Source organism: Nothobranchius furzeri, chromosome 2, assembly GCF_043380555.1.
Source record: "Nothobranchius furzeri strain GRZ-AD chromosome 2, NfurGRZ-RIMD1, whole genome shotgun sequence".
NCBI classification, from domain to species: domain Eukaryota; kingdom Metazoa; phylum Chordata; class Actinopteri; order Cyprinodontiformes; family Nothobranchiidae; genus Nothobranchius; species Nothobranchius furzeri.
The window spans coordinates 11,439,790-11,464,881 of NC_091742.1; the positions used below are offsets into that span (position 1 = coordinate 11,439,790).

General features: G+C 42.5%; 1 protein-coding gene across 1 annotated transcript in view; it reads right to left on the bottom strand.

Annotated features, from left to right (window-relative positions):
* Window positions 1-25,092, bottom strand: part of map3k5 (mitogen-activated protein kinase kinase kinase 5) — a 73,417-nt gene continuing 48,325 nt past the window's right edge. The window contains exons 13-30 of the mRNA XM_015947629.3: window positions 24,007-24,102; window positions 21,437-21,518; window positions 18,191-18,324; window positions 16,487-16,614; window positions 16,037-16,173; window positions 15,789-15,894; window positions 12,771-12,928; window positions 9,831-10,008; window positions 7,998-8,015; window positions 7,414-7,591; window positions 6,933-7,101; window positions 6,671-6,856; window positions 6,045-6,150; window positions 2,361-2,607; window positions 2,166-2,278; window positions 1,831-1,952; window positions 1,661-1,737; window positions 1-291 (exon numbers count right to left, since the gene is read on the bottom strand). Coding sequence (XP_015803115.3) covers window positions 231-291; window positions 1,661-1,737; window positions 1,831-1,952; window positions 2,166-2,278; window positions 2,361-2,607; window positions 6,045-6,150; window positions 6,671-6,856; window positions 6,933-7,101; window positions 7,414-7,591; window positions 7,998-8,015; window positions 9,831-10,008; window positions 12,771-12,928; window positions 15,789-15,894; window positions 16,037-16,173; window positions 16,487-16,614; window positions 18,191-18,324; window positions 21,437-21,518; window positions 24,007-24,102 — 2,296 coding nt within the window. The 3' untranslated portion in view covers window positions 1-230. The remainder of the gene's footprint in view (window positions 292-1,660; window positions 1,738-1,830; window positions 1,953-2,165; window positions 2,279-2,360; window positions 2,608-6,044; window positions 6,151-6,670; window positions 6,857-6,932; window positions 7,102-7,413; window positions 7,592-7,997; window positions 8,016-9,830; window positions 10,009-12,770; window positions 12,929-15,788; window positions 15,895-16,036; window positions 16,174-16,486; window positions 16,615-18,190; window positions 18,325-21,436; window positions 21,519-24,006; window positions 24,103-25,092) is intronic.

Sequence of the window (25,092 nt, forward strand, 5' to 3'; positions counted from 1 at the left end):
ACTTGTGGCACTTTTTAGTAATTGTTGTTTCAAAAATCATCTGAAATCCAAAATATGTGTTTTAAATGACAAAATACTCCTGCAGACTTGTGAAGCGGCCCTGTGCTTACAGTAAACACGAGCGCTTCTCCGGAAAGTCTTGTTCCTATAAATACTGAGGTAAAAAACAAACAAACCCAAAAGCATCCCGAACGGTTGGCTTCTGGGAGGGAACGTTTCCACTTAAGGCTTCAGGTCAGCTTCTGCCTGTGGTCTGTGATGGCCTTCCATAGTTTACAGAAAACTCCACCCCTGGCAAGATCAACCAATAAAGAGGCGGTTACAATAAAGCAGGAAGTAACTATTTCAGTTATATTTAAAACATGATAAAATAGTGTTTCTGTCTTCTGAGTTTTATATATATATAGATAATGTAAGCGCTTCCATCATTTAATACCCACTAGGGGTGCCAAATAAACATTCATCTTTATGTTTTTCTTTACACATGCAGATTGATTAAAGTGACATTAAATTGTATTAACTAAGCTAGAGCCTTAACATTGATCTCAGTGATTGTTGAGTAACAAACTTGACTAGTTTCATATCTGACACCACTCTGCAGCCATCTGCTGGCCAAAAAGAGCACTAGACAGTTTTGTGGCATGGGTATGTGTCCTAGGGGGCGCTCTTTACCTGCTTTACAGCTGTTAGCTGTAACGCTAGCAGTTAGCATTTTAAGTTTACTGATTATCAGTAAAATGCACAAGAAGAAGGAAGTTTGCTTTTTTGTTGGAATCATGGCGGAGCCTGGAAGTAAAAGTAAGAGAGTAGTCTTTGGAGGGGAAGAGCTAAAATCTGAGTAAACATAGACGTGGCCTACGCTAGTTTGAGGGAGCGAAAGGAGGCTACAAAATCACAAACTGATGGTGACCTAGATTTGTTGCTACTTGACTTGTAAGTAACACTATATTTGGTCCAACAGTGTGGATCTTTTTACTTTGTGGTTTATTTTAGTATTAGTTGCTCATTTTAGCTCGTTGTTAGCGCTAGCTACAGCAGGTTGCAGCACGGTTGTTTTCAATAGTTGTAATCCCATTTTCAACCACTAGGGCAGAGGAGCAGGAAACTGCTCTGTGTTACTTTAAAATAATTAGATCATTTTTTTGAAAAAAGTTTAATATTTTGTGTCATTCATTTTAAGACATGAATTTTTTATATTATAAAGATTATTTCCATATAAATTTAAATATTTCAAGCCTTTAATTCTCGTATTTTTGATGACTGTGGCTTATACCCAAAATTCTAATTTCTCAGAAATTGTGAATATTATATGTAAGCAAATCAAAAATGATAATTTAAAGAGAAATGCCAGGTTTCTGAAAAGGTATTGTTATTTCTGTGCAATCAACATTTTCCTGCATCATTGCAGTGTGACAGAGGCCAGTGGTAACACTCAGGTGCAACAGAAGCCCAGGTTGCTGTATGGTGTTGACCACAATTTCCATCTTTTTACTTCTGTGTCTGGTTATCATACATGTCAATGAGGAAAATACAAAGAAACAAAGTTAAAGTGTGCATATTTCACTTCTGTATTCCTGTACTGCTCAGGTGTATGACTTTGAACAGAAGTGAAACTGTTCCATAAAGAATAAAAAATTAAATGTATTTATTGTTTAACTACCTCAGTCTTAAACTCTTCAGATCATCTCTTGTCACATAATGTAGGATGTCATTCAAGGTGTACTCCTCGGTCAGTATCTAGAGACACAAAAAGAAAACGCTATTATGGAACCAGTCATCAAACGGCAGTAACCGCTTCGATGTTCCAATCTGGGAACGAGGGAAACTCACCATGTCTATAGAGTTCTGGTCAGCACCACAGAGCCTCAGCCAGCTGGTCAGCTCTGGGTCTTCGTGTCTTTCTGCGGACTGGCCGCTTGGATGCTGCAGGTCCTCTGATGTAGCAGGGGTATCTTTAATAGAAATGAAGACTCAAATAATCAGAATTTTCCACCAGCAAATATATGCACAAAAATAAAAAAAATAAATAATAAAAAACGTATGCATCTAGTTTGATCTTTAAGGAAACCATTTAAGGCACAAAAAAAAAAATATAAATAAACTAGCAGTTCCAAAAGTGGCCACTAGGGAGTGTCTAAAAACAAATAAATCATGAAAGAACAGACCTGCAGGTTCAGATCTCATCCTCAGCAGTCGGATCTCTTGCTCTCTTTCCTCCAGCACCTGTTGCAGGATGGCCTGGTACTCTCTCTCCTTTTGCAGCAGCTCCTCTAGCAGCCTGAAATTATTCCACAGATGACCAAACATGAACAAAAAAAGCATGGTGAATCATGAAGCAGTGGGCATAAAACAGTGTCTACCTGGTGGTCTCCAGCTTCATCCTGCCCAGCTCCATGCTCACAGAGCGCTGTGCATTGTGGGATGATTCGTGGGAGACGGTGGAGCTGAGTGTGCTGACTCCCGAGGTGGCCACCGTGTCGTCGTGAGCGGTGATGTTGGGCGCACGACTCTGGTGGTTGGAATTCCTGCAAGGCTCAACGTCATCGCCAATGTCATCCTGATCGGCCGGGTCACTTTCTGAGGCCAGACTAAAGTGAGGCCTCAGCTCTGAAAACACACACATAGTCACGCTTAAAAAAAAAGAGTCAGAAAGTAAATACAAGATGAACTCAATGAGTGATAATACAGTTAAACTGAATGAATGAACGTGCCAGCTTTTAACACTTTGAGCTATTGCTTTATAACTGGTTCCAGTGGTTCTTAAGCCAGAGACTTGAGTAACTTAACGTTAGACCAGAAACTGCCTTTGAAGTAACACCTGATAGTTTTAACATTGGTCTGACTGATTGTTGAGTTAGAACAGGTTACTCACTGTTACTTTAACAACTTTCATGGCTTTGGTTGGCACCGGTGGAAAAAGTCTCTACCTGCTTTACAGCAACAGCTCTTCACTCTGCTGATAGCTCATATAATAGCTAGCAGCAGTTAGCTGTTTCAGTTTGCAGACAGCCAATAAAAAAGCACAAGAAGAAGTTGTTTCCTTCTTTGTTGGCATCATGGCGGAGCCTGTGTTGCACGATTATATTTCTGGTTGGTGAAATGAACCTTCACAAAACTTTCAGTAATGATTTTTTTATGTCATCTATGGTTTTGGGTCATTGTGTAACGTTAAATTTTTTTCATACATACATTTAGTGGTGCTGATATATTATAGTTCCTCTCTGGTAACTGTTGCACAGGGGGCATAATTAGTGTTACACAGACACTTTCGCCATGTGCACAGCCTGCTAGCTGAGATAAGCAGCCTGTATGCTGGTAAACTGAGGTCCTCTTTTTTTTCTTTTGATTTAAATTAGCACCTGTTTAAGCTCTGATACTTAAAATGAAATGCTAAAAACACAAAAATAACTTGGTAAGCTGTGAAAATATGTAAATGACCGAGGAATATGAATCAGAACAATTTTTGTCAGTAAAAATGCATTGAATAGTGCTAATGTACTTTTTCCTACATTTTTTAGCACTTAAATAGAGCTGTATTACTAAATTGTGCCTTCTGCCACTGTTTTAAAGGTTTGCCCAGAGTTCTGGTTGGCACCAATGTCTCCAGTATCCAGACTGGTGTCTCCTGAGTCTTCCTCCTTACCTACGATGATAATTTGAAATGTGCTACACCTGGACTTAAAAGTAAAAGACTAATGTCTTTGGAAGTGGCGCAAAGAGCAAAAACCAGAGTGAACATCAGCGTGGCCTACACTAGCTTGAGGGAGCTAAAGGAAGCTACAACATCACGGCCTGATGGTGACCTGGCTTTGTTGCTAATGGACTTGTGAGTAATCATTTTTTGTCCAAAAGTGTTGATCTTTTTACTTCATGGCCTTTTTAGTATCAGTAGTCTTGTGTTAGCGTTAGCTCATTTTTAGCGCTAGCTATAGCAGGCTGCTGGTTGCAACAATTGCAATACTGTTTCCAACCAGTAGGAAGTGTGAGAAACTAAAGTTTTACTTAAAAGTAGTGCTGAGCCATATGGACCAGAACTTACAATCCAGTATCTTTGAGCAAAATTCTGATTTATGATATTTGTCTCAATATTTTTCTTCCTGTAAATTGTTTACAAGTTAAACCCCTTCAAGATGTGATTCATTGTCTACAGAATTTCATCAGCAGATTAAATGCATCAAACATATATTGATTCAGTTGTTAAACGTTAACCTTAGTGCCGCTCACCATCAGTCTGAGCTTTGGAAACACTGGCAAGCTGTCTAAGGCACAAGTAGCTTTTTATCATCTTTGTTGGAACCATAAGAAACGACATTTTTTTAAAGTGTGTTTTTATGTAGCTTGTTTATGGTTTTTGTAATTTAATCTGGACATGGAGTCTATCTATCCATCTATCCATCTATCTATCTATCAAGTTGTTAGAGCTGTATCAAAAGCTGGCAAAAAGGTAACAAAGGCACTATTTTTAATATATATTTATAATTCATGTACAACAATTTAAATTCAACCTAGGGATGGGTGTATCAGGTCATTCACAATACCACTAGTAATTATGTCTTGCTTAGAAAAAACCTATCATGATGATACCATGATGTAAATGTATCCACTATGCAGTGGATTCTGTTCATGTGGGCCATACAGCGTGGCTTTATTAAAGTTGGAAAGGCAAACAAGGCACGAATCTCACAATATTCACTCATGACAGCGAGCAGGGAAAGGTACGTTTCTTAGGTATTTTAGCTGCTGTACCCATTTGCTGATTAAGAGTGGGGATTTGGCCCGACTCGACACCATACTCAGGAACGACAACATGGACAATCACGGTGGAAAACCTTGCAGAAACATGAACGGATGTCCCCAGAAAATCAATAACTGTGAGGCCGAGTGTAAAGGTTAGGACATAATATTAACCCAAAGGTTTTGATTAAAGGTGTGGTTGACTGAATTTTTTTTTAAACTATTTCTAATTATAATCGGTCACTGAGTTTTTCATGCAGGCTGAACATGAAAACAATCTCCCACACTAATCTCCTCTGTTAGCTTCTGATAGAAAATAGATGGTGAAATGCTAGGATTTGAAAATCCTCACACTGTGATGTCACACTGTGAATTTGCATTCATGGCCTCTCCCATCTTGACTCACGTCTGCCCACTGGAAGGCTTAAAAAATTTTTTTTGCAGCAAAGAGAGAGAGCAGAGTGTGTTGGTGATAGTGCCTGTGCAACATGGCTGAACACGTTCTGTTAGCCAATTAAAAGCAAGGTGTGTGCATATCATTAATAATAATGAGCAATTCTGCTGTTTTCAGTCCACCTCCTCACCAGCAAACATCTGCATCTCATGACTCATAAGGCATTGATTTACATTAGAGAAAACTGCAAATGTATTGAATAAACGAGTAAACCACACATTTAATGTTGACAACAACTTTCTCTAAGTTTTGTCTGCAAACATCAACTGGATGGGCAACAATGGATGACCATGCAAGCTAGTGGTAGCGATGCCTGCTAACTCTAGCATTTCATCGGTTGTATATTGTTATAAATGTTACTTGGTCATCTTGTTTTTGTTAGAAATTATATCACTATTTTAAAAAATATAGAGATTTTCTTACTTTAGGATGATAAATAATTACACTAAGAAGACTATCTCTACTAACGGATGCTAATCTGTTTCTCCAAACAGAGGCAATTCAGGAAGCCATCTACCACGGCTAATCTGTAATTAATTATAACTTTACTCAAAGCAAGGATAAAAACTTGCAAATACTTCCAAATGTGCAAAATACAACTTTTTAAATCAAAGATAACGTGACCAAGAGAAACACTTTAATGAACAATTTAACACTCAGGTGAGAGTCGTGGCGTCGGCCAAGGAATACTTCTAAAAACCACAGCCAGCATGCAAAAAGTATGCATCTATAATGCATTTTAGCTCTATATTCTTCCCTCTTCATATCCCTGGATTTATCCTGCCAGTTTGGCCCAGGGCTGGAGGGAGGGATAATTCATTTAGAGGTGCTCTGCTCTAAACATGGATGATACTACCTGGCACCAGGATGGTGATGGCGGTCTGCACTGCTTTACGGATGATGTTGTCCAGAGCAAACATCCAATGAGGCTTGATGTTGTGGTTTCGTAGCACTTTATTCACCTATAAACATAAAGGAAAACAAACTTTTCATATTTACAAGTCTAAGTAGTCGTGCACTACACATAAAAAATCCTCTGGGTGCATCGATGACCAGCAGGGGGCGTCAGAACTCCATTTTCCCACCTCAGATTATGCAATACACTAACAACCATTTTCTCTTATGTTATTCGTTTAGCATTTCTGATGAGCCTGTTTGCAGAATGTGCAGTTCCTCCTGTCTGAAGACCTCTTTTCTTAAAGCTTATGAATCATTTTTACTTTATTATCTCGGCGCAGGAGGAAAAGGAAACAGACAGGCTTCTGCTGCCTGACGTAAAACATTTACAACAAAACACCCAGAGCTCTACAGGGATGTAACAGACAGGAAGTCACATGACTCAGGCATGGAGGAGGAGTGATGTTTGGGTTTTAATCTGGTGCTATTTAAAGTCATTTCAAGGATTTCAATGGACTGATTATTCCCAGAAGGGAAAATTAGAGGAGGATTTATCGAACCTCCCTGTTGTAGTGATGAACTTACAGCATCCTGGAAGCTGAACAGTATGACCTGCAGCTGGCTGATGGCGGTGCTGTCAAAGTCCAGGTCCAGTTTGAGTTGAGACAAGGTGTTGGCAATGATCTTCCTGTCGGCCATGCGGATGAAGTCAGCCAGACTCACTACGAGGATGGAGATGTGCTGCGGTTTTACTTTAATTTCCTCAGAGCCCTGAAGGTCAGAGAACCACAGAAGATTTTAACACTGCGTCTCCCTGGCCCTCCTGTTAGTTTCTTCCATTCCCAACCTGTGTGAGGGCCTCCATCAGGTTGGCCACAACCTTGTCTTGGTCCTCGGTCAGGATTTGGTGCAGCGTGGCTCGCCTCTCGCTGTCCTTGCGGAGCATAAAGAAGCCTGTGTCTTTCTCGTCGGGAGACGGAGGAGCGCTGTGATCCTCAAAGTTCTCCACTGGAATGCTGAGATAAATAGTCGGCGGTTTGGTTTAGTGCGTTCTTTTATTATATGCAAAAGTCTTAAGGACACCTATGGACATTTAGTTAGATGGCTCGTAATTCGTAAATCTGTTCAAAAACAAAATTTTCTGCTGTTTTGTATCATTTTTACATTAGAAAATCCACTGTTAAAGACTTCTCAGACCTTAATCTGAAATAAACCTGCTTTGGCCTTTATACTGACAACTGGTTTAGTGTTTCACAGTCGTGAGGCTATGCGTGAAACTCGTCTGCAGCAAGCAGCAGCCACGACTCTGTCCATTTCAAGTGTTCTACCTGAGAAAGAGGGACCTGGGCCCCTTGACATCCCTCTCGCTGTAGCACTTGACGCTGGGCTTGAAGATGAATGGGTTGGTGTTGAGGTCGTTGTCAGGGGAGACGGAGCCATACTCGCTGCTGCTGCTGGTGTCCTCCACCACCACCGGCACCGGCAGGGAGATGCTACGGAGGTACTCTGAGCAGAAGGGTTTCCACCACACATACACGCACACGCACACGCACACGCACACACACACACACACACACACACACACACACACACACACACACACACACACACACACACACACACGCACACGCACAATAATTCTAACCTGAGGTAGACAATGTTTCTCACTAAAGCAAACTACTCTGAGTTTGTGTTTAAGGTGAAGAGCTTTATTATTTTATTGGGCAACAAATAAGAAGAATTGTCCTTGACTTATAAAAACAGAATATAAACACATCTATTTTGAGTTCTTTGACAAAAAAGAGGTCTGTGAAGTGTAGAGGAGTTTGTAAAATTGAAGTTTAATTTACAAAGTCCATCAAGTAGTGGTAGAAATGTCTGAAAAACATGTTCAGAGGGCTGAGTTACTCACCTGCACCCGAGGAAGGAGCTGCAAGGAGAAAAAAAACCAAGAGTCAGCAGTTTTTTGAGAGAAAAACAACAGGATTTACATGTACGATTGGCAGGATAACGTTTCCGAGCAAGCAGCTTGCAGTGCACTGGTGCCGGAGCACATGATTGCATCAGCGCTGCGGGGTGCAAACCCCATGAGGAGCATGCTCACATGTTACGAAAAACAGGAAGGATGTGGCTTCAGTCTTTTAAAAGCTGTGTGATAAAATAATTAGTCCAGACTGACGAGGAGTTCACAAGTGAACCATTACTAATTATTATTTTTTGGAATTAAAGCTGCAAAACTTCTAGTAATTTCATTATTATGCATTAATGATGTTTTAGTGCTTTAAGTAAAAAACTAGTTTCAGAGCTTTAAAGATTAAACTTAAAAGCACAATGAAACTGATAAGCTGAGAGCTGTGGCTCAAACGGGAGGGAAATTAGTATTTGAACTTGCCTCCCCACTTATAAAACGATCCATCAAGCTAGTTTGCTGTTATTTAAGTGATACGTGGTGGTTTTCAGGTGCAGAATGCAGATTGTGTTTTTTCTTTAAATACCATTTCTGCAAACTTTTAACTCCAAGCTAAATGTTAGCTTTGCGCTAAGACGTTTTAGCCTAGTCCACAAGATCCCCCCTATCCAGCATGTTTTAGTTGTTTCCCTGCTCCAACACACTTGATTTTAATCAGCAGATTATCAGGCTTGTACAGATCTTCATGACCTGCTGAACACCTGATGCAACGGTTGAATCGGGTGTGTTGGGGTAGAGAAGCAACTCAAACATGCTGGATAGTGGACCTGGAGAACAAAGAGTGGAGAGCCTTGCTCCAAACTAACAAGTGCGTTTCCACTGTCGGAACTTCAGGATAAATTTACAGGAACTTTCCAGCATGTGCGTGTCTCCACTTAACGGACATTTTCAGGCACGTCCAAAGTATCGTCAGAAGCTTTTCCGGTTCGCGCCTCACTTTTTTTTTTACAGTAGCGGCCCAAAAAGATCTCCTAACACATGGGTTTTCTGCTTCCTGATCACGTGACGTGTGACGTACGTGGATGAAGATCTGCTTTAGAGCTTGGATGTTCGTTCTCACGGTGCGGGGGCTCGTTCCGACACCCACACAGTAAAAAAAAATAATAAAAATGCAAATGACGACTTAAGTCATTGGCAGTGAAAGAGTTAACTGTGGATGCTTTGTGGCGCTGATCAGTGACGTCACTTCCTGCCGAAGCAGTCACAATATGCTGTCGTATCTCACGGTAAATTTCCCCATCCAGAATTTCCCCTGAAGTTCCAACAATGGAAAAGCGCCTGATGGTGCAAATAAAGTTGATTGCTGTGGCGAAGTTATCGCCCCTTTTTAACTGCATGGCTGCCATGTTGGATTTTGTGGGCAGGGCTGGTGAGGAATCTAATGGGCTATTCCCATCTGTACCGGGTCGGCCCGGGCCGGGTAGCCCCAGTCGGCCCCAGCCTGGCCCGGTTGATTCCACACATCCTTGTCTTAAGCCCATGTGGTCTGATTCTACCCACCAATCAGAGGCTTGCTCTAATGGAAGGTGTGAATTTGCTGTCAGCAGTGGGTGTGTTGGCCCTGGTCGGCCTGAAGCAGACCCCCTCGAGAAGAGGGCTGAGAATGAGCCTTGGTTGGCCCGGAAAAATACCAGGCCACCCAGATATGTAAACAACCTACGCTACCCGGCCCGGGCCGACCCGGTACAGATGGGAATGGCCCATTACTTTGCGTTCAGGACAAGTTTCCAGGACTTTTTATCTCGAAGATGCTGGTAATTTCTGAACTGAACCCACCACTGAGGTTGCTCTTGCTCTTCTTCCTGCGGCTGGTCACGGTGAGGAACTCGTCCGTGAGCAGGTCGAAGGCGGTGGCGCGCCGATCTGGGTCGGGTTCGAAGCAGCGCAGAATAAAGGCTTTGGCTTCTGGTGACATTAACTCTGGGATTTCTGGGTGAATCTTAAACATTCCCACCTGCAAAATCCAATCAGAACAGACGTTCTAGTTGAAAAATGCAACAGCGTTCAAACAAGCAGCAGCAACTTGGACAAAGTTTGAGAAAAAAGAAATCTCCTGATTAAAGGAACAACAGACGTTCCTGTCACTAAGGCTAAGCTTTGTCGATTTAGGATTAAGACAATACCCCACCCTTAAGGACAGGAACATCGAGGCCCTTTTATTCAATAAGAGAACTCCGTGTTTCTTTCAAAGAACAGACATGGGATCTGTAACTGCACCCTGTACTGTCTGATCTTGGCTCTAACAGTGAGTGCAAGTCTTTCCCCGTTAAAGTCCTCTAAACAAAACATGCTTAGGGTACAATAATATACTTTCTTGTCTGAGTCCCAATCCTTTCATTAAATCATATGGAAAAATCCCATGTTTGGAAGCTTTGACGTGAACTCCATAATACGTTCCAGACGTCCCTTCACTCCTTTTTACCGCCTGTAATGGACCACATGTGGTTAAGAAGAGCCGTTTGCTGGTGTGGCGCTCTAAAAATTCCATCCACGGCATTCGTGCCACATAAACGGACAGGATAAATAATCCAAACAAAGACACTGTAAGGGTGGATCTCACCCGTGTTTGTGTTCAAACAAATGTTCGTGTGCGGACGGTATTAAGAGGCTCAGGTTGCAGCCCACAGGTGCAGGTGGACAATGGCTGATCCAGTTTTTAATATAAAACAGAGGCTTGGGGGAGAATAATATTTATGAGACTTTGTGAGATCACTATTATTCTGACTGACTGATTGCTAACAGTCAATTATTTTACAATGCTAAACTCCCATTCTGTTCCGCTCTGAACTTGACAGTTCTCCACACCTTCATCTCCTCACGCTTAGACTACTGTAACTCTCTTTTCACGTGTCTGAGCAGAACCTCCCTGAACCGTCTACAGGTGGTTCAGAATGCCTGTGCTCGGCTTCTGACCAAGTCCTCCAAACACACCCACATCACCCCGGTTCTCCTCCAGCTTCACTGGCTGCCAGTCAACTTCAGGGTTCATTTCAAGATCCTGGTTCTGGTCTATAGGGCCTTACATGGACAAGCACCATCTTACATTGGTGATCTTCTCAGTCCCTACACCCCCAGTAGGTCCCTGAGGTCCAGTGATCAAAGCCTACTGGTTGTGCAGCACCAGGCTAAAGACCAAAGCTGACAGATCATTTGCTGCTATGGCCCCCAGACTCTGGACCTCTCTCCCCGAGCCTGAGATCAGTGGACTCAGTGGTCTCCTTTAAAAAGCAGCTGAAAACTCACCTGTTCAAGCTGGCTTTTGTATGACCTTCTTCACTCTCTCTTTATTCTGCTCTCCCCACCTATTCCACCTTCCTCAGGATCCACTGATTTCCCTCTTTCCTATTCACTCTCTCTCTTTCTTTACATTTTTAATCACAATTGTCTGTTTTTTGCTCATCTTAAATATATTTTTAATCATTTTCTAAATTATTTTATATATTTTTACATTTTTTGTTTTTGTGAAGCGCCTCGTGATTTTTATCTTGAGGTGCTATAGAAATGATATTTTCTTCTTTTTCTTCTTTCTAACAGGACCAGATAATCTGGTTTCTTCAACAGGTGCAATAATCTAACACAACAGGAAGGAAGTAATAAAATGGGGTAAATCAGTGGTTTCCTTTAAAAAGCAGCTGAAAACTCACTTGTTTAAGTTGGCTTTTGCGTGACTTTTGTCACTCTTTCCTTATTCTGCTTTTTCCGCCTTTCCCAAGATCCACTGATTTCCTTCTTTCCTATTCATTTTCCCTTTCCCTTTCCTCACAATTTTTATTTCTTTCTATTTTAAACACATTTTTAACAATTTTTTATGTTTAAATGTTTTTGTTTTGTTTTTGTGAAGCGCCTTGTGATTTTTATCTTGAGGTGCTACATAAAAGATCATTTTCTTTCTTTCTTTGATGAAAAAGTCCCTAAAGTACAGGATAAAGTACAGTTAAAAGATATTTTAGACCCAGAAACATAATTATTTATTTAAATGAGAAAACTTGTTTGGATGAATTAAAAATCTTTTTATGAACCATTTGTTAAAGACGGTGGTGGTGATATCATAGTTTGGGCTTGGATTAAAATGGTTTAGCATCATTAGCATCTTTAAATGTTGCTTTGTAAAAGTAATCCTTTTAGTTTTCTTTTAAAATATTATTATTTGTGTTACTTTGACTCTTTTTTTTTTGTTGTATTTTAAAGTTTTCTCCTGGAATTTTTTGCAGATCTCCACTTATCTTTATTCTACTTTATGACCATTTTTAGCCTTAAAAGTTTCCAAAAGTGAATGGGATGAGCCCCAAATTTAATTAAGAAACCACTAAAAACAAAATTGTATGCACTCTGGTGTCAGAAAAGCATAAAATTGCTTAAATTTCTTCAGCTGAATCAGTAAAAATAAAAATAACATAAAGTGACACATGAAATGATCATTTTGCACCACAAAAGTGAATCTCATGGAATTATTTATGTGCTCCATTTTTATTTATTTATTTTTTTACAACTTTTAGATACTTTTGATCTACAGCAGAAAGTCATCTTCTCCCACTTTTAGGATTTACATCCTAGTCTAATAACACCAAAGCAAAATTAAGGCATGAATAGAGAAAACACTAAACCATAATCTTATCTGATGCAGCCTTCTATTGATACTGTTGACTTATAATTTACTTTATAGAATCAAATCCTTTATCTACAGCTGTGGATTAAGCTGCTGCTGGCATGTCTCACCTTAAACATGGCCGCCTGCGGCTCTCCCAGTTCATAGAACGGGGGTTTACCAGTTGCCATCTCTATGATGGTGCAGCCCAAAGACCAGATGTCTGCTGGTTTGCCATATCCTCGCGGACCCTTGTCTATAATTTCGGGGGCCATGTACTGCAGTGTGCCTGAGGAGAAACACACAGGAATAATCAGGAATACTGGAATAAACCTTTGGGGAACCTGATATAAATGAATAAAAAAACAAGTTTTGGGGGAATTTTAGATGTAGACTCTTTATGGATGACTCTTGATGTCAGATTATTTATAGATTATTATTTATGGTATGGATAAGGGCTGCCTGATCTTAGGAAAACCTGCAATACGCAATAAATGTGATTTAATTCTGCGGTGACGATATGACTTGCAATATATAAAAACTTCACTCGGGAACAAAAATAAAAACAGAAATCAACAACAAAAAAATAAAAGAAACGACAAATATCATCAAATGAGAAAAGCAAAAGATGTGAGGGAAGGGAAAACAAAAATGAAGAAAAGGCAATCAGTGGACCCTGGGAGAAGCAGAAAGAGCAGAATGAAGCCAACACGGGTTTTTGCTAACCATTGAAATTAAACTAGTTTACTTTTATGACAACTCTGAGGGGGGTGGCTTTTTTTTGTAACTATCTGTTTAAGTGGAATGAAATGCTCAACATTCTGAATCATTAATGAGCATCAGAGCCACGTGACTTCAGAGCTAGCTCCAGGGGAAGACCTCCGGCTGGGCCTCACGTTAATAGAGCTTTGGCCATTTCAACTCTCTGAACCTTATTGTGTCCGCTGTGCGTGTTCGTGTTTGGATGTTAATCATGGCATTTTTGGACACAGAGGGCAATCTGTGGTTACTAACAGATCGTCCAAGTTTCTGCTGCTTTTTATCAGTAAGTAAATTTATATTTCTGTACTTAATATGGCAGGTTGAATGGAGGGAAATGTTGCATCATTTAACTGCTTGGTCAAACATGTTAGTGGGGCTGCTGGCTGGATAAGCAACTTGGGCGGGTGCCCGGCTTCTTCCGTCTCCTGCCTGGGAACAGCTGCTAGAGCAGTCAGCTGGCTGTTCTGATTGCCAAAGAAACACAGCAGCTCTTTAAGTTGACTCTGCTTCACTTTTGAGTCGCTCCACCGTATTCTTGGAGTGTCGACCTGGCTCCGTGTCAACACAGTGCCGGTAACAGAGTCGATGCTCCCACAGCCGGGTGCGTTGACAACAGCGGACTCGAGGATCTTTGACTGCGGTTGACCAGCGAAGCCTGATATCCTTGTTCAGCCTTCCTAGTTATGATTTTGTTAAAAAGCAGGCCGGAGGTGCCTTCTCTTTGGAGTTTCTCTACTGCGTTTTTCTTGCTAAAACGCCCAAAAAAACTCTAGCTTTGGGTTAGTAAATAGCTAATGTCTGCTGATCTCCAACCGTGGAGCATGAGTTGATGTAAAAGGCGATCTGAGGCCCTGCTTGTAATTTAACAGTCCCGGTCCATTTTAGATCTCCACAGGCGACTAGCATGACTACACGGCAGCCAGTCGGCCATGCGGGTGGTCTACCCCGGGGACCTTCTTAGCTTCTTGGGCTAGCTAAGTTAGCTAGTAGCTACATTGGTTCATTTGTTCCCACCCTGTTTCAAAAGTAACAGCCTCAGCTCCACCTCTGTAGGAGCCAAAAAGGAGGATGTTTTTGTTGTTTTTTTTTTTGTTAATGTATATTGGGAGTGGGTGCATCACTGGCTGCGTCCTTGAGCTACTTATCTTCACCTGTCGCCTGTTGAGCAGAGACTGATGGCAGGAAGGAGGATGGCGGGGTGAGCTTGGGTGAAACAATTTCATTGACCGTTCACCTGAATACTGTGTAATCACGTGCTGATCCATTATCATGTTACAGTTTTGATGTGGAATGAATGAAGAAGACGTAAACTTAGTTGAAAATTGTAGCGCGTCATTAGAATGAACCCACGCTGAGCCTGCCGCGGCACTGACGGAAGATGCTTGGAACCTGCCGCAAACAACCTCTTTTCTCATATTTGGGTTGTCTGGGTGTGACATGGTAAAAAAAAAAATCAGTGGTGGGATCCTCCCATTTTTGGCTTCAACCTGCCCCCTGCGGAACAATGGGTGGTATGTGTCCATATTTTTAATATGTGGATGAGTGTCGGCCTTCGGAGTCATTTTTTGTGGCTTATTGCAAGAATGTTAGAGTTTTGTCTCCAGCAGGCTTTTGACGTAGATCAAAACGTTTTTTACAGTTTAATCTTTTCCTTAACCCACACAAAACCTTGAGCACTACAAATAAAAAAAGCACCACAAACTTAACTTTTGCATTTTAAAATGCAGATAATCAGATTTTTTATTTGACACTTTCGGTCCTGGTGTTAAATTGTGGGCATCCCTGCTCCAACATTACAAAAGAAACTAAAGATCTAAAGTGTGCTCAGATGTTCAATCGCCAAGGAACAAAATGTGTCTCAGGAAAAAGAAGCATGATGTGAACGCTAAAAATAGTTAGCATTAGATGTATTCATAAACTCACTGAGCTCTAAAGTAAACACACACACACTTCCTGCAAAAGCCCAACCACGAGTCTCTGATGAAAGGGGTCTTTTGTTCTATTCATACCCTGTTAGTGGCTTTATTAGCTGCATTTAGGAGCCTGAGTAAAAAGCTAAAAGCAGGGCACTGGTGCATTTTTAGCAGGTGTGTGGTTTATTTTAAGGAGTAGCCCAGTTTCCTGAAAGAGCCCCACCCTTCAGGGTTAGCCCCGTCTGCTCCAAGCCGTCAGACGGGCTAATTCGTGATGTCGAATCGAGCCACACCCCACGGCTTTGGTGTTTATTAGACGACCTTAAACCTGTACCGCTCTGACCACAAACCCAACGTCTCTGAAAAGCAACACTCAGCTATTTCAAGGTCAAGAATAAAGACTAGATTAAAGCTTAAAGACAGAGACAGGCTAGGATTTATTTAAGGCCACAGGGGGAGAAATAGGGTCGGTACCTGCAAAGGTTTCGGTGCAGGGGTTGATTCCAGCTAATCTCTTAGATGTGCCAAAATCTGATATCTTCAGGACGCCGCTGTAGGTATTAATAAGGACATTATCACCCTGTGGATCAGAGAAATGCAGCAGTTAGAGTAGAAACACCCAGCAGGCTGCAGAAAGACAGAGCTATGATGTGCTAGTGATGCTTTGGTTGAGCACAGTCTTAAATGAACACACAGGAACCAAGCAACATGTGCCGAGTCACCTTGATGTCCCTGTGTGCTATCAGGTTGTCGTGCAGGTACTTGAGCCCCTCCAGAATCTGCCTCGTGTAGAAGCCGATGGTGGACTCGTTGTTTTTCAGAGGGCCCCATTTAGATCTCAGCAGCGCCGACAGACTTCCTGGACACGCCGGGACAAAGTGCAACAGTGATCAATGCTCACTTTGACCCGAGATTAGCGCCCGATGGCCGATTGGTCTGAACATTCTGTGTCGGTTTGCTCTCACAGATTATCTGAGAGCAACACCTTTATAAGACGGTTAATAGTAAACCAAACTAAAACAACACCAATAATAATAATAATAATTAGTTTTTTTGTGCACAAAGTGAAATGCTGGTGATGGTGTGTTCGTTATGATTTAGATACAAACTGATTTTGTATGGGATTTGAACAAGATGGCTAAAACTCTAGATGAATTAGTCTTAGGTCTTACCTCCAGGCACCTGTTCCATGAAGATTTTGATGAAACCATTTTCGCTGATAGAGCCCAGGTACTGGACGATGTTCTTGTGCTTCAGGTGCTTGTGGAGGGCAATCTCCTCATGGAGGGGCTGGGAATATCTGTGTATAAAAAAGGTCACAAGCAGGTTCGCATTACATCTTTTAGAGACATTAAGTTACGGATAAATGAAACAGAATACAGGATCATGGTCTGGAGTCAGAAAAAGGTAGAATGGCTTCTCCAGGTCAGTGATGAGGTCCTGCCTCAAGTGGAGGAGTTTAGGTGTTTTTTCGGGGTCTTGTTCACGAGTGAGGGAAAGATGGAGGCGGATTGGTGCTGCGTCTGCAGTGATGCGGACGTTGTACCAGTCTGTCGTGGTGAAGAGAGAGCTGAGCCGGAAGGTGAAGCTCTTGGTCGATCTACGTTCCTACCCTCACCTATAGTCACGAGCTTTGGGTATTGACTGAAAGAATGAGATTGCGGATACAAGCGGGTGAAATTAGCTTTCTCCACAGGGCTCTCCTTTAGAGATAGGGTGAGAGGGTTGGTCATCTGGGAGGGGCTTGGAGTAGATCCGCCGCTCCTCCACATCGAGAGGAGTCAGTTGAGGTGGCTCGGGCATCTGGTTAGGGTGCCTCCTGGACGCCTCCCTGGTGAGGTTTTCCGGGCACGTCCAACTGGGAGGAGACCTAAAGGAAGACCCAGGACATGCTGGAGGGACTATGTTTCTTGGTTGGTCAGGGAACGCCTTGGGATTCCCCCGGAGGAGCTGGCTAAAGTAGCTCGGGAGAGGGAGGTCTGGGCCTCGCTGCTAAGTGCGTTGCCCCCGTGACCCGATTAGAGGACAATAATGGACGGATAGATGGAAACAAGGAAAAATTCTCTCGCATTTTGGATATTTTAACCAAAAGCTGAGATCTAAATACTCTGGTTTAACTGTGTTTAAAATGACTTGTTTTGCTACAGCTCATTCAAGGAGCTCTTTTGTGAACCAGAAACCGTCCTGTTCAGCAGAGCAGGAATGCTTTGCAGAGATGTCATGTCACTGTGCCTCTTCCTCAAGGTGTCAGAAGAAGAAAAGATGGAACCAGGCACCCAAAAATCTGTGTAGTCTGTGAGAGAGTGAGGGAGTCTTGCAGTCTGAGATGAGTAGGTGGAACGATGAGGAGACGGGCACTGGGAGCAGAAACACTGATGGGAATGAAAGAGGGGAGGGGAGAATTTGCCTTCACAGCTCTCCACAAACCAGTCAATCAACCAGAGGCCAGTTTGCTGAAAGCTCAAAACCACTAGGGACAGTGCTAATCTGCTCCTTTTCTTTTCCACTCTCAGTTGCAGCTCTTTCCCTCACGGCGCTCAGCAGAAATGCTGAAGAAGATCAGACCAACAGCTGAGACATTCAGAATGAGACTCTGTGCAAGAGGACGGAAACGGATGCAGTAAGAACGGCTAAAATGTCAAATATGTCCTGAGGGTGGCTTCTTTCCCCCCGTAAACATGAACATGTGGTGACCTATTTCACTACCATTTAGATCATTAGATATTTTTCAAGCAAATACGGGATTCTGCACTTTTCCAACACTACAGTAAAAGGGTTACAGTTTATTCAGGAAACACAGCTGTGGATGTGGAAAACAAAGACAACAGCAAAAATGTTCAAGAAATCAGACAAATGAAGATGTTTTAGTTTCTGACCTGCTGTCTCGCTCTGGTATTTCTTTGATGGCCAGGCGCACCTGGTTGCTGAGGTCACGGCCCGCGTACACCACTCCGAACGTACCCTTTCCCAGGATCACCCTCTCTCCGTGTTCGTCGTACTCATAGTCATACTGCACAGGAAACGCAGCAGAGCGATTGGAAACTGATTTACACAAGTCGTTACGGCCAAGTACACCACAAAAAAAAAAAGCAATTTTATGCTAAAATTTCTTTAGACGTATATATATTTTTATATTTAATCCTGCATCAGATTTACTGCAATAAGAATTTCCAACTTTTCATCCACTCTTTGAACTTTGACAGTGTTTTAATGGATTTTTTTTACTATTTAAAGGCAAAACTGAAATTTATTCACTGCAGGTCTCCAAAAAGCTTTTCTCTGGTCTCCTCTGTCTATAAAACATTGTTCCACATGGAAGTGTCTTTTGTTGATGTTCCCCCATGGATCTTGGTCCAGAATAGGGTATTGATCTCTCAGCAAGCAGCACTGTGGACCCTAACCACTTATTAATCTGTAGGGTCACAGGGAGCTGGTGTCTAACGGTCATAGTCATCGGGTGAGAGGCGGGGACACCCTGCACAATTCTCCGGTCCATTACAGGGACAACCCGTCACACTTGAGGGCAGTTTAGAGTCTCTAAATAACCTGACATGCATGTTTTGTGTTTGTGGAAGGAAACCAAAATATCTTGAGAAAACTCAGATGCATGGCGGGATCACACCAACTTCATGCATGCATGTGTAGAACATATTAACTCCACACATGTATGGTAAGAACATGCTAACCACATACATGCATGGTAAGAACACTCCAAGTTCACGCACGAAAGGAGAGAACACTCTAGTTCCACACATGCATGGAGAGAACAAACCAACTCCACACATGAATGGGGAGAACACGCTAACTTCACACATGAATGGAGAGAACACGCTAACTTCACACATGAATGGGGAGAACACGCTAACTTCACACATGAATGGAGAGAACACGCTAACTTCACACATGAATGGAGAGAACACGCTAACTTCACACATGAATGGAGAGAACACGCTAACTCCACACATGAATGGAGAGAACATGCTAACTTCACACATGAATGGAGAGAACACGCTAACTTCACACATGAATGGAGAGAACACGCTAACTTCACACATGAATGGAGAGAACACGCTAACTTCACACATGAATGGGGAGAACATGCTAACTTCACACATGAATGGGGAGAACATGCTAACTCAACAGAATGGGGAGAACATGCTAACTCCACACATGAATGGAGAGAACATGCCAACTATACACATGAATGGGGAGAACACGCTAACTCCACACATGAATGGGGAGAACACGCTAACTCCACACATGAATGGGGAGAACACGCTAACTCCACACATGAATGGGGAGAACACGCCAACTCCATACATGAATGGGGAGAACATGCTAACTCCACACATGAATGGGGAGAACACGCTAACTCCACACATGAATGGGGAGAACACGCTAACTCCACACATGAATGGGGAGAACACGCCAACTTCACACATGAATGGGGAGAACACGCTAACTTGACACATGAATGGGGAGAACATGCTAACTCAACAGAATGGGGAGAACATGCTAACTCCACACATGAATGGAGAGAACACGCCAACTATACACATGAATGGGGAGAACACGCTAACTCCACACATGAGTGGGGAGAACACGCCGACTCCATACATGAATGGGGAGAACACGCTAACTCCACACATGAGTGGGGAGAACACGTTAACTCCACACAGGAGTGGGGAGAACACGTTAACTCCACACATGAGTGGGGAGAACACGTTAACTCCACACATGAGTGGGGAGATCACGCTAACTCCACACATGAGTGGGGAGATCATGCTAACTCCACACAGAAAGGAAGCAGCCAAGTTCGATCCAGCAACCTTCTTGCCGTGAGGCAACAATCCTACCATGCAGCTCATTTAACAGTTTTTTTACAGTAAAAATTCTTTCTAAACTACAATTTCTGCCATATTCATACTTTTTTTTATATCATTTGTTTTCTTATGGAAAATAAATTGAAGAGCATTGGTAAATTTAGAAGGGCATAGGTTCGAATCCCAGCTACGATTGTACGGAATTAGCATGTTCTCCACATGCATGTGCAGGTTTACTGCAAGTGTCCCAGCTTCCTCATGCAGACCAAAAACACGTAATTGAGGCTAATTAGAGACTCTAAATTGTCCCTAGGTGTGAGTGAGTGTGGGACTCGTTGTCTCCGTGTGTCCCTGTGACGGACTGTAGACCTGTCCAAGGTGTCCCCTGCCTCTCATCTGATGACCTGTGGATGTAGGCACCAGCTCCCTGCAACCCTACTCAGTCAGGTCATTTATCGAACACGAACACATTAGTTTTTCAGTCCCAAAAATGTTGTCGTAACAAAAAAACTTTGATATCCTTTCCAGTTTAAGGAAGTGGGTTTAATAATCAACCTCCTTAACTAACACACACACACACACACACACACACACACACACACACACACGCACGTGCGCGCGCACACGCACACACACACACACACACACACACACACACACACACACACACACACACACACACACACACACACACACACACACACACACAGCCCTCGGAGAGAAACCAGTTAGAAATTCGATCTGCTCCACGCCGGGTCAAAGAGGGCGCGGCTGTTTTTTTAGCACAATGATCTTTTCTTTTCCTTCAGTTTCGGTGGAGAGGCAGGTGAATGCAACAGCGAGCATCGAAAACATAAAACACCCTCGAGGACAAATCCAGGCCTCATCCCAGCAGGTTTTTGTTAATCTCCAAAGACCTGCAGCTGCTTTTCCATTCAGCCATTATGACGTAAAATCAAACACTTGATGAGCAAAGTCCTTCCTGTCAGTTTGTGCATGAATTACATTTCCTAAAAAATTGTTTTTGATTCAAACATCAACATCCCCTCACATTTCACGTGGCACTGCAGAAACAGGAAGTTACAAAACAAAAAGACATTCTTTGCGTCACGTTATGGAATCCGAAGTGAATTTGGTAGCAATGTAAAAAGCTTCAGATGACGGTAAACATGTATAAAAGGTAGGGTTTCTTTTCTTCCCCACAAAATAAAAGTAATTACAATTGAAATAAACCCAAAGAGGGGGAAGTTTGTGTTTTTAAATAAAAATAAAGGATTTCTCAGCTGATTATCGTCTCACCTCTAAGACATCTGCATCACAGTCTCCTTCTTCTGCACCTTTTCCCGCTTCTTCTGTTATGCTGTTCACCAAATCACAAAATCTGACAAAAAATAAAGCAGGGTCAATCTCAAATCCAGATAATTTAAATGGTAGCCTGAGTGACAGAATTATAGCTCATTTATGGTAGATTTAAGTCTCTAAGCACAGAGATTACACGCAAAACCACACACACACACACAAAAAAACTGTACAAAAGAGCATCTTATTAACTCAAATACCCCTTATTAAATATTTACATGCACAAAGAGATTTTTACTCCAATTCTGAGTTATTTTGGTGAAGTTTGTATGCATTATAAAAATACTGAATTCGTTAAAATTTCTATTTGTCTGTAAAAGCAGATTTACTCCCAGAGTATATGACATGGCTGGAACATAATCCCTATAATGTTTGAGTCAAATGGTGTTAATGCTGATATATTTAAATGGAGTTGGACATACTGTCTGCAGTGAAAGTGTACAAAAATAACGAGAGACCACTTCATGCACATTGGTGTCACTTGTATAAAACTCAGACGTGCTGCCGACAAATCTGGGTAAAAACGATACAGATTATAGTATGTTAGAGGATTTCAACATATTATCGTTAATCTGAGTCATAGCTGCTGCTCCAATGCTGAAGGGATGCCAGTGTGTTTACATGCACACTTCCTACATGATGCATTCAATGACCTTTACCAGCAGCGCTGCACACAAGCTGTGAATTAACACATCATAACACCATGCTGCCTCTCGCCGCATGCCTGCAGGTGTTCTATGACGCAACTGTTCATGTGCACACAATCACTCTGGGTCTGTTGTTCACGCCGTCCTACCTTGCATTCTCATCTATAGATTTACCTTTTTACCCCTCTTTTCTCACCATCACTCCTGAGAAATGGAGAGCAGCACAATAGCAGCAGCAGGCATGACTCACTCTCACACTCTGGATAATGGCACGGGAAGCCTCAGATGCGAGAGCCACAAGTCGGAACGCAACCACTTCAAAGAGCAGCTGGAGAGGAGACAGGGCGGGGATGAAACTGAGGAAGGTGCGCTCGTGCCGAGTGGGGAAGCGAGTCCCCACGAAGCTGCAGAGCTGATGGGAACGGTCAAGATGTGCTAAGGATGGGCCAAAACGTAAAAGAGGTGCAAATCAGAACGACGGTGGTGGATGAAGCTAGCTACCTTTCAATGTTCTATCAGTCCCTGAAGGAATGCACCTGGTTTTTCATGTCAGAGTTTGAACTAATATCATCTGGAGTCATAGATGCCTGTTGAAAATAACGCCACGTGCAACATCACACAAGACCCGTTAGCACTCAGCATCGTTGCTTTTATCTCGATATCTGCTAAACTGGCATAGCTCTAGCCATGCATGATGAGTGAGATTACATTCAAGAAAGAAAAAAAGCCATTAGTAGTGATCCGTCTGGAGCATGACTCGGCCTCATTGTTTACTCGACTTTAACTCTGTTTGAGCACTCTGAGGCACCGCGCGCCTGCCTGGGCTTTATGGGGAAACTGACACTGACATCAAGAGCTCCTGTCTTTCACATTAACAGTGAGCTGAAATGTGTTCTCAAGGCTTCACGTGTCAGCGAAGCCATTTCTGGTCACAGTTCAAACGGGCGCCGAGTCTGACAGACACATGTCATATTTTCACCCCCATTTTGAATCTAAAGTGTCAGTCACTTTAAAAAAAATCTAATTTACTTCAAGCATTTGGGAATCACCCACCAGTGATGGATACCAATGAGAAATATTTACCGGAAAATGAATGGATGGGTTTTTTTTGCACTCCGCTGGATTTTTCTCAACGGGGCCACATCTCCATCAACTCCACCAGTTGGACACTAAAGACATTCCCTCACCTGCCTGGAGATGTAATCCCTCCAGTGGGACAACCCAGAGGCTTCCTACTAGCCTAACATGCCCGAAACACCTCCCTTTGGAGGCGCCCAGGAGGCATTCCCACTAAATACCCAAACCACCTCAGCTGGCTCCTCTTTGAGCCGCCACCTTTTCGTGGTTTGAGAAGCCATGTTCAGCCCTGGTAGAGTCACCCATAGCAAGACAAAGAGTGGTTCAAAAGTCCTTTTATGAGTGTAAAATCCGAGTACCCATCCCAGAGAGTAACTAGGGTCCAAACCTGGAGGCAGACCGGTGGTTAGGGGCTTTTGTGTGAGCGCCTAGTGGCCGGACCCACCACCTACATGAAGGCTCCGGTACATTGTGATAGCTAAGATGGAGGCTGTGGCGCTCCGATCCCCAGAATCCACAACTGCCATTGTCCAAATGCGTCATTGAAAATAAATACGACACCACAGAACATGTACTGTGTTGTTCTCAATAAATCAGATAACTATGCTCTAGTTTCAAGCCCAGCTTTGAATTCTTCAATGATAAACGTCAACATGTTAATTTTAGAGTAATAAGAGAAGGCAGCCAAGCAGCCGCAATGATATTTAGGGAAGATTTATTACATTAACTGGCTTCTTAAAAGCAACGAGGGCCCAACATAACAAGTGACTGAAGAGACAGACCAACCTTTTACAGTGCATCTCTGTGCAGAAATAGATCTGGAAGTCCTCTGCATTGTGAAGTACGTAGAGGAAGGCACTGCGCTCGTCGAACTTTGAGATGCTGAGGAGGGAGAACACACATTTAGCTGAACTTTTAACCACATAAGTACAAAATATAGCTCAGAGTGAAGGAGGCGTTCGTTCAACATCAAATATTTAATATGAAGGTGCTCCATCTCAAACTAAATATCAGAATCACGCTCAACTCTGCAAAAAAACAAGGAATGGAACATTTTTATCCCGTTAAATCAGTATTTGTCCGTTTCTGAGCTGGCTAAGGACAGATCTGCTGAGCCAGACAACGGAACGTCTGTGTGTGTGGTCATACTTTAGCTTGCAGAGCTGCTATTGTGTCCTGCTGACTGTCTGCAGGCTGAGTGGGCACAGAGAATGAGTCGTTCCCTAGCAACATGTGAGCACAGCCCTCCACTTCTCTGCGATCTGACACTGAACCCCTCTGAGGACTGTGGAAAAACTGGCATGAAGCAAGACATCACAAAAACAGTCGACTGTGGATTTGAGTGCTCAGATACGTGCTGGAGGATAAATGACGGGGCAGGTCTGAAACCTGCAGCCTTCAAATATGTCTGCAAATAAAACATTTCAGCCTTAATGCAACTGCTTTAAGTAGATATTTGCAACAAACACATGCATCTGCTTGGCAGGTTTGTTCAGCCTGGCATTTATTTCAACTCTCCTTTGGGGAGACAATGCTAAGCAGAAACTGTCAGTGAACACAAGACGTCAAATTGTGCAACAGAGGAGTACAAACCAGTGAATGGTTTGTGTTGTGCAGTTTGACATTTTGGGATGTGTGCCAACATGCCAGAAGCTCAGAAAGGTGCAGTGACTCCCAAGGGTTTGCTGATTGATCGGCAAACTCGTGTCGTGACAGGACTTACAGAATTTATAACAAAAACTTCTTTGATGGTGGACATCTTTGCAGAAAATGACCAAAGTCTGCATTAAAACGTGCCCATTCTCTAACTCTGATTATTTGTAAGAAATATTTTGGTAGTTTTTGTTATTTTGCAACAGTTGCATCACATCC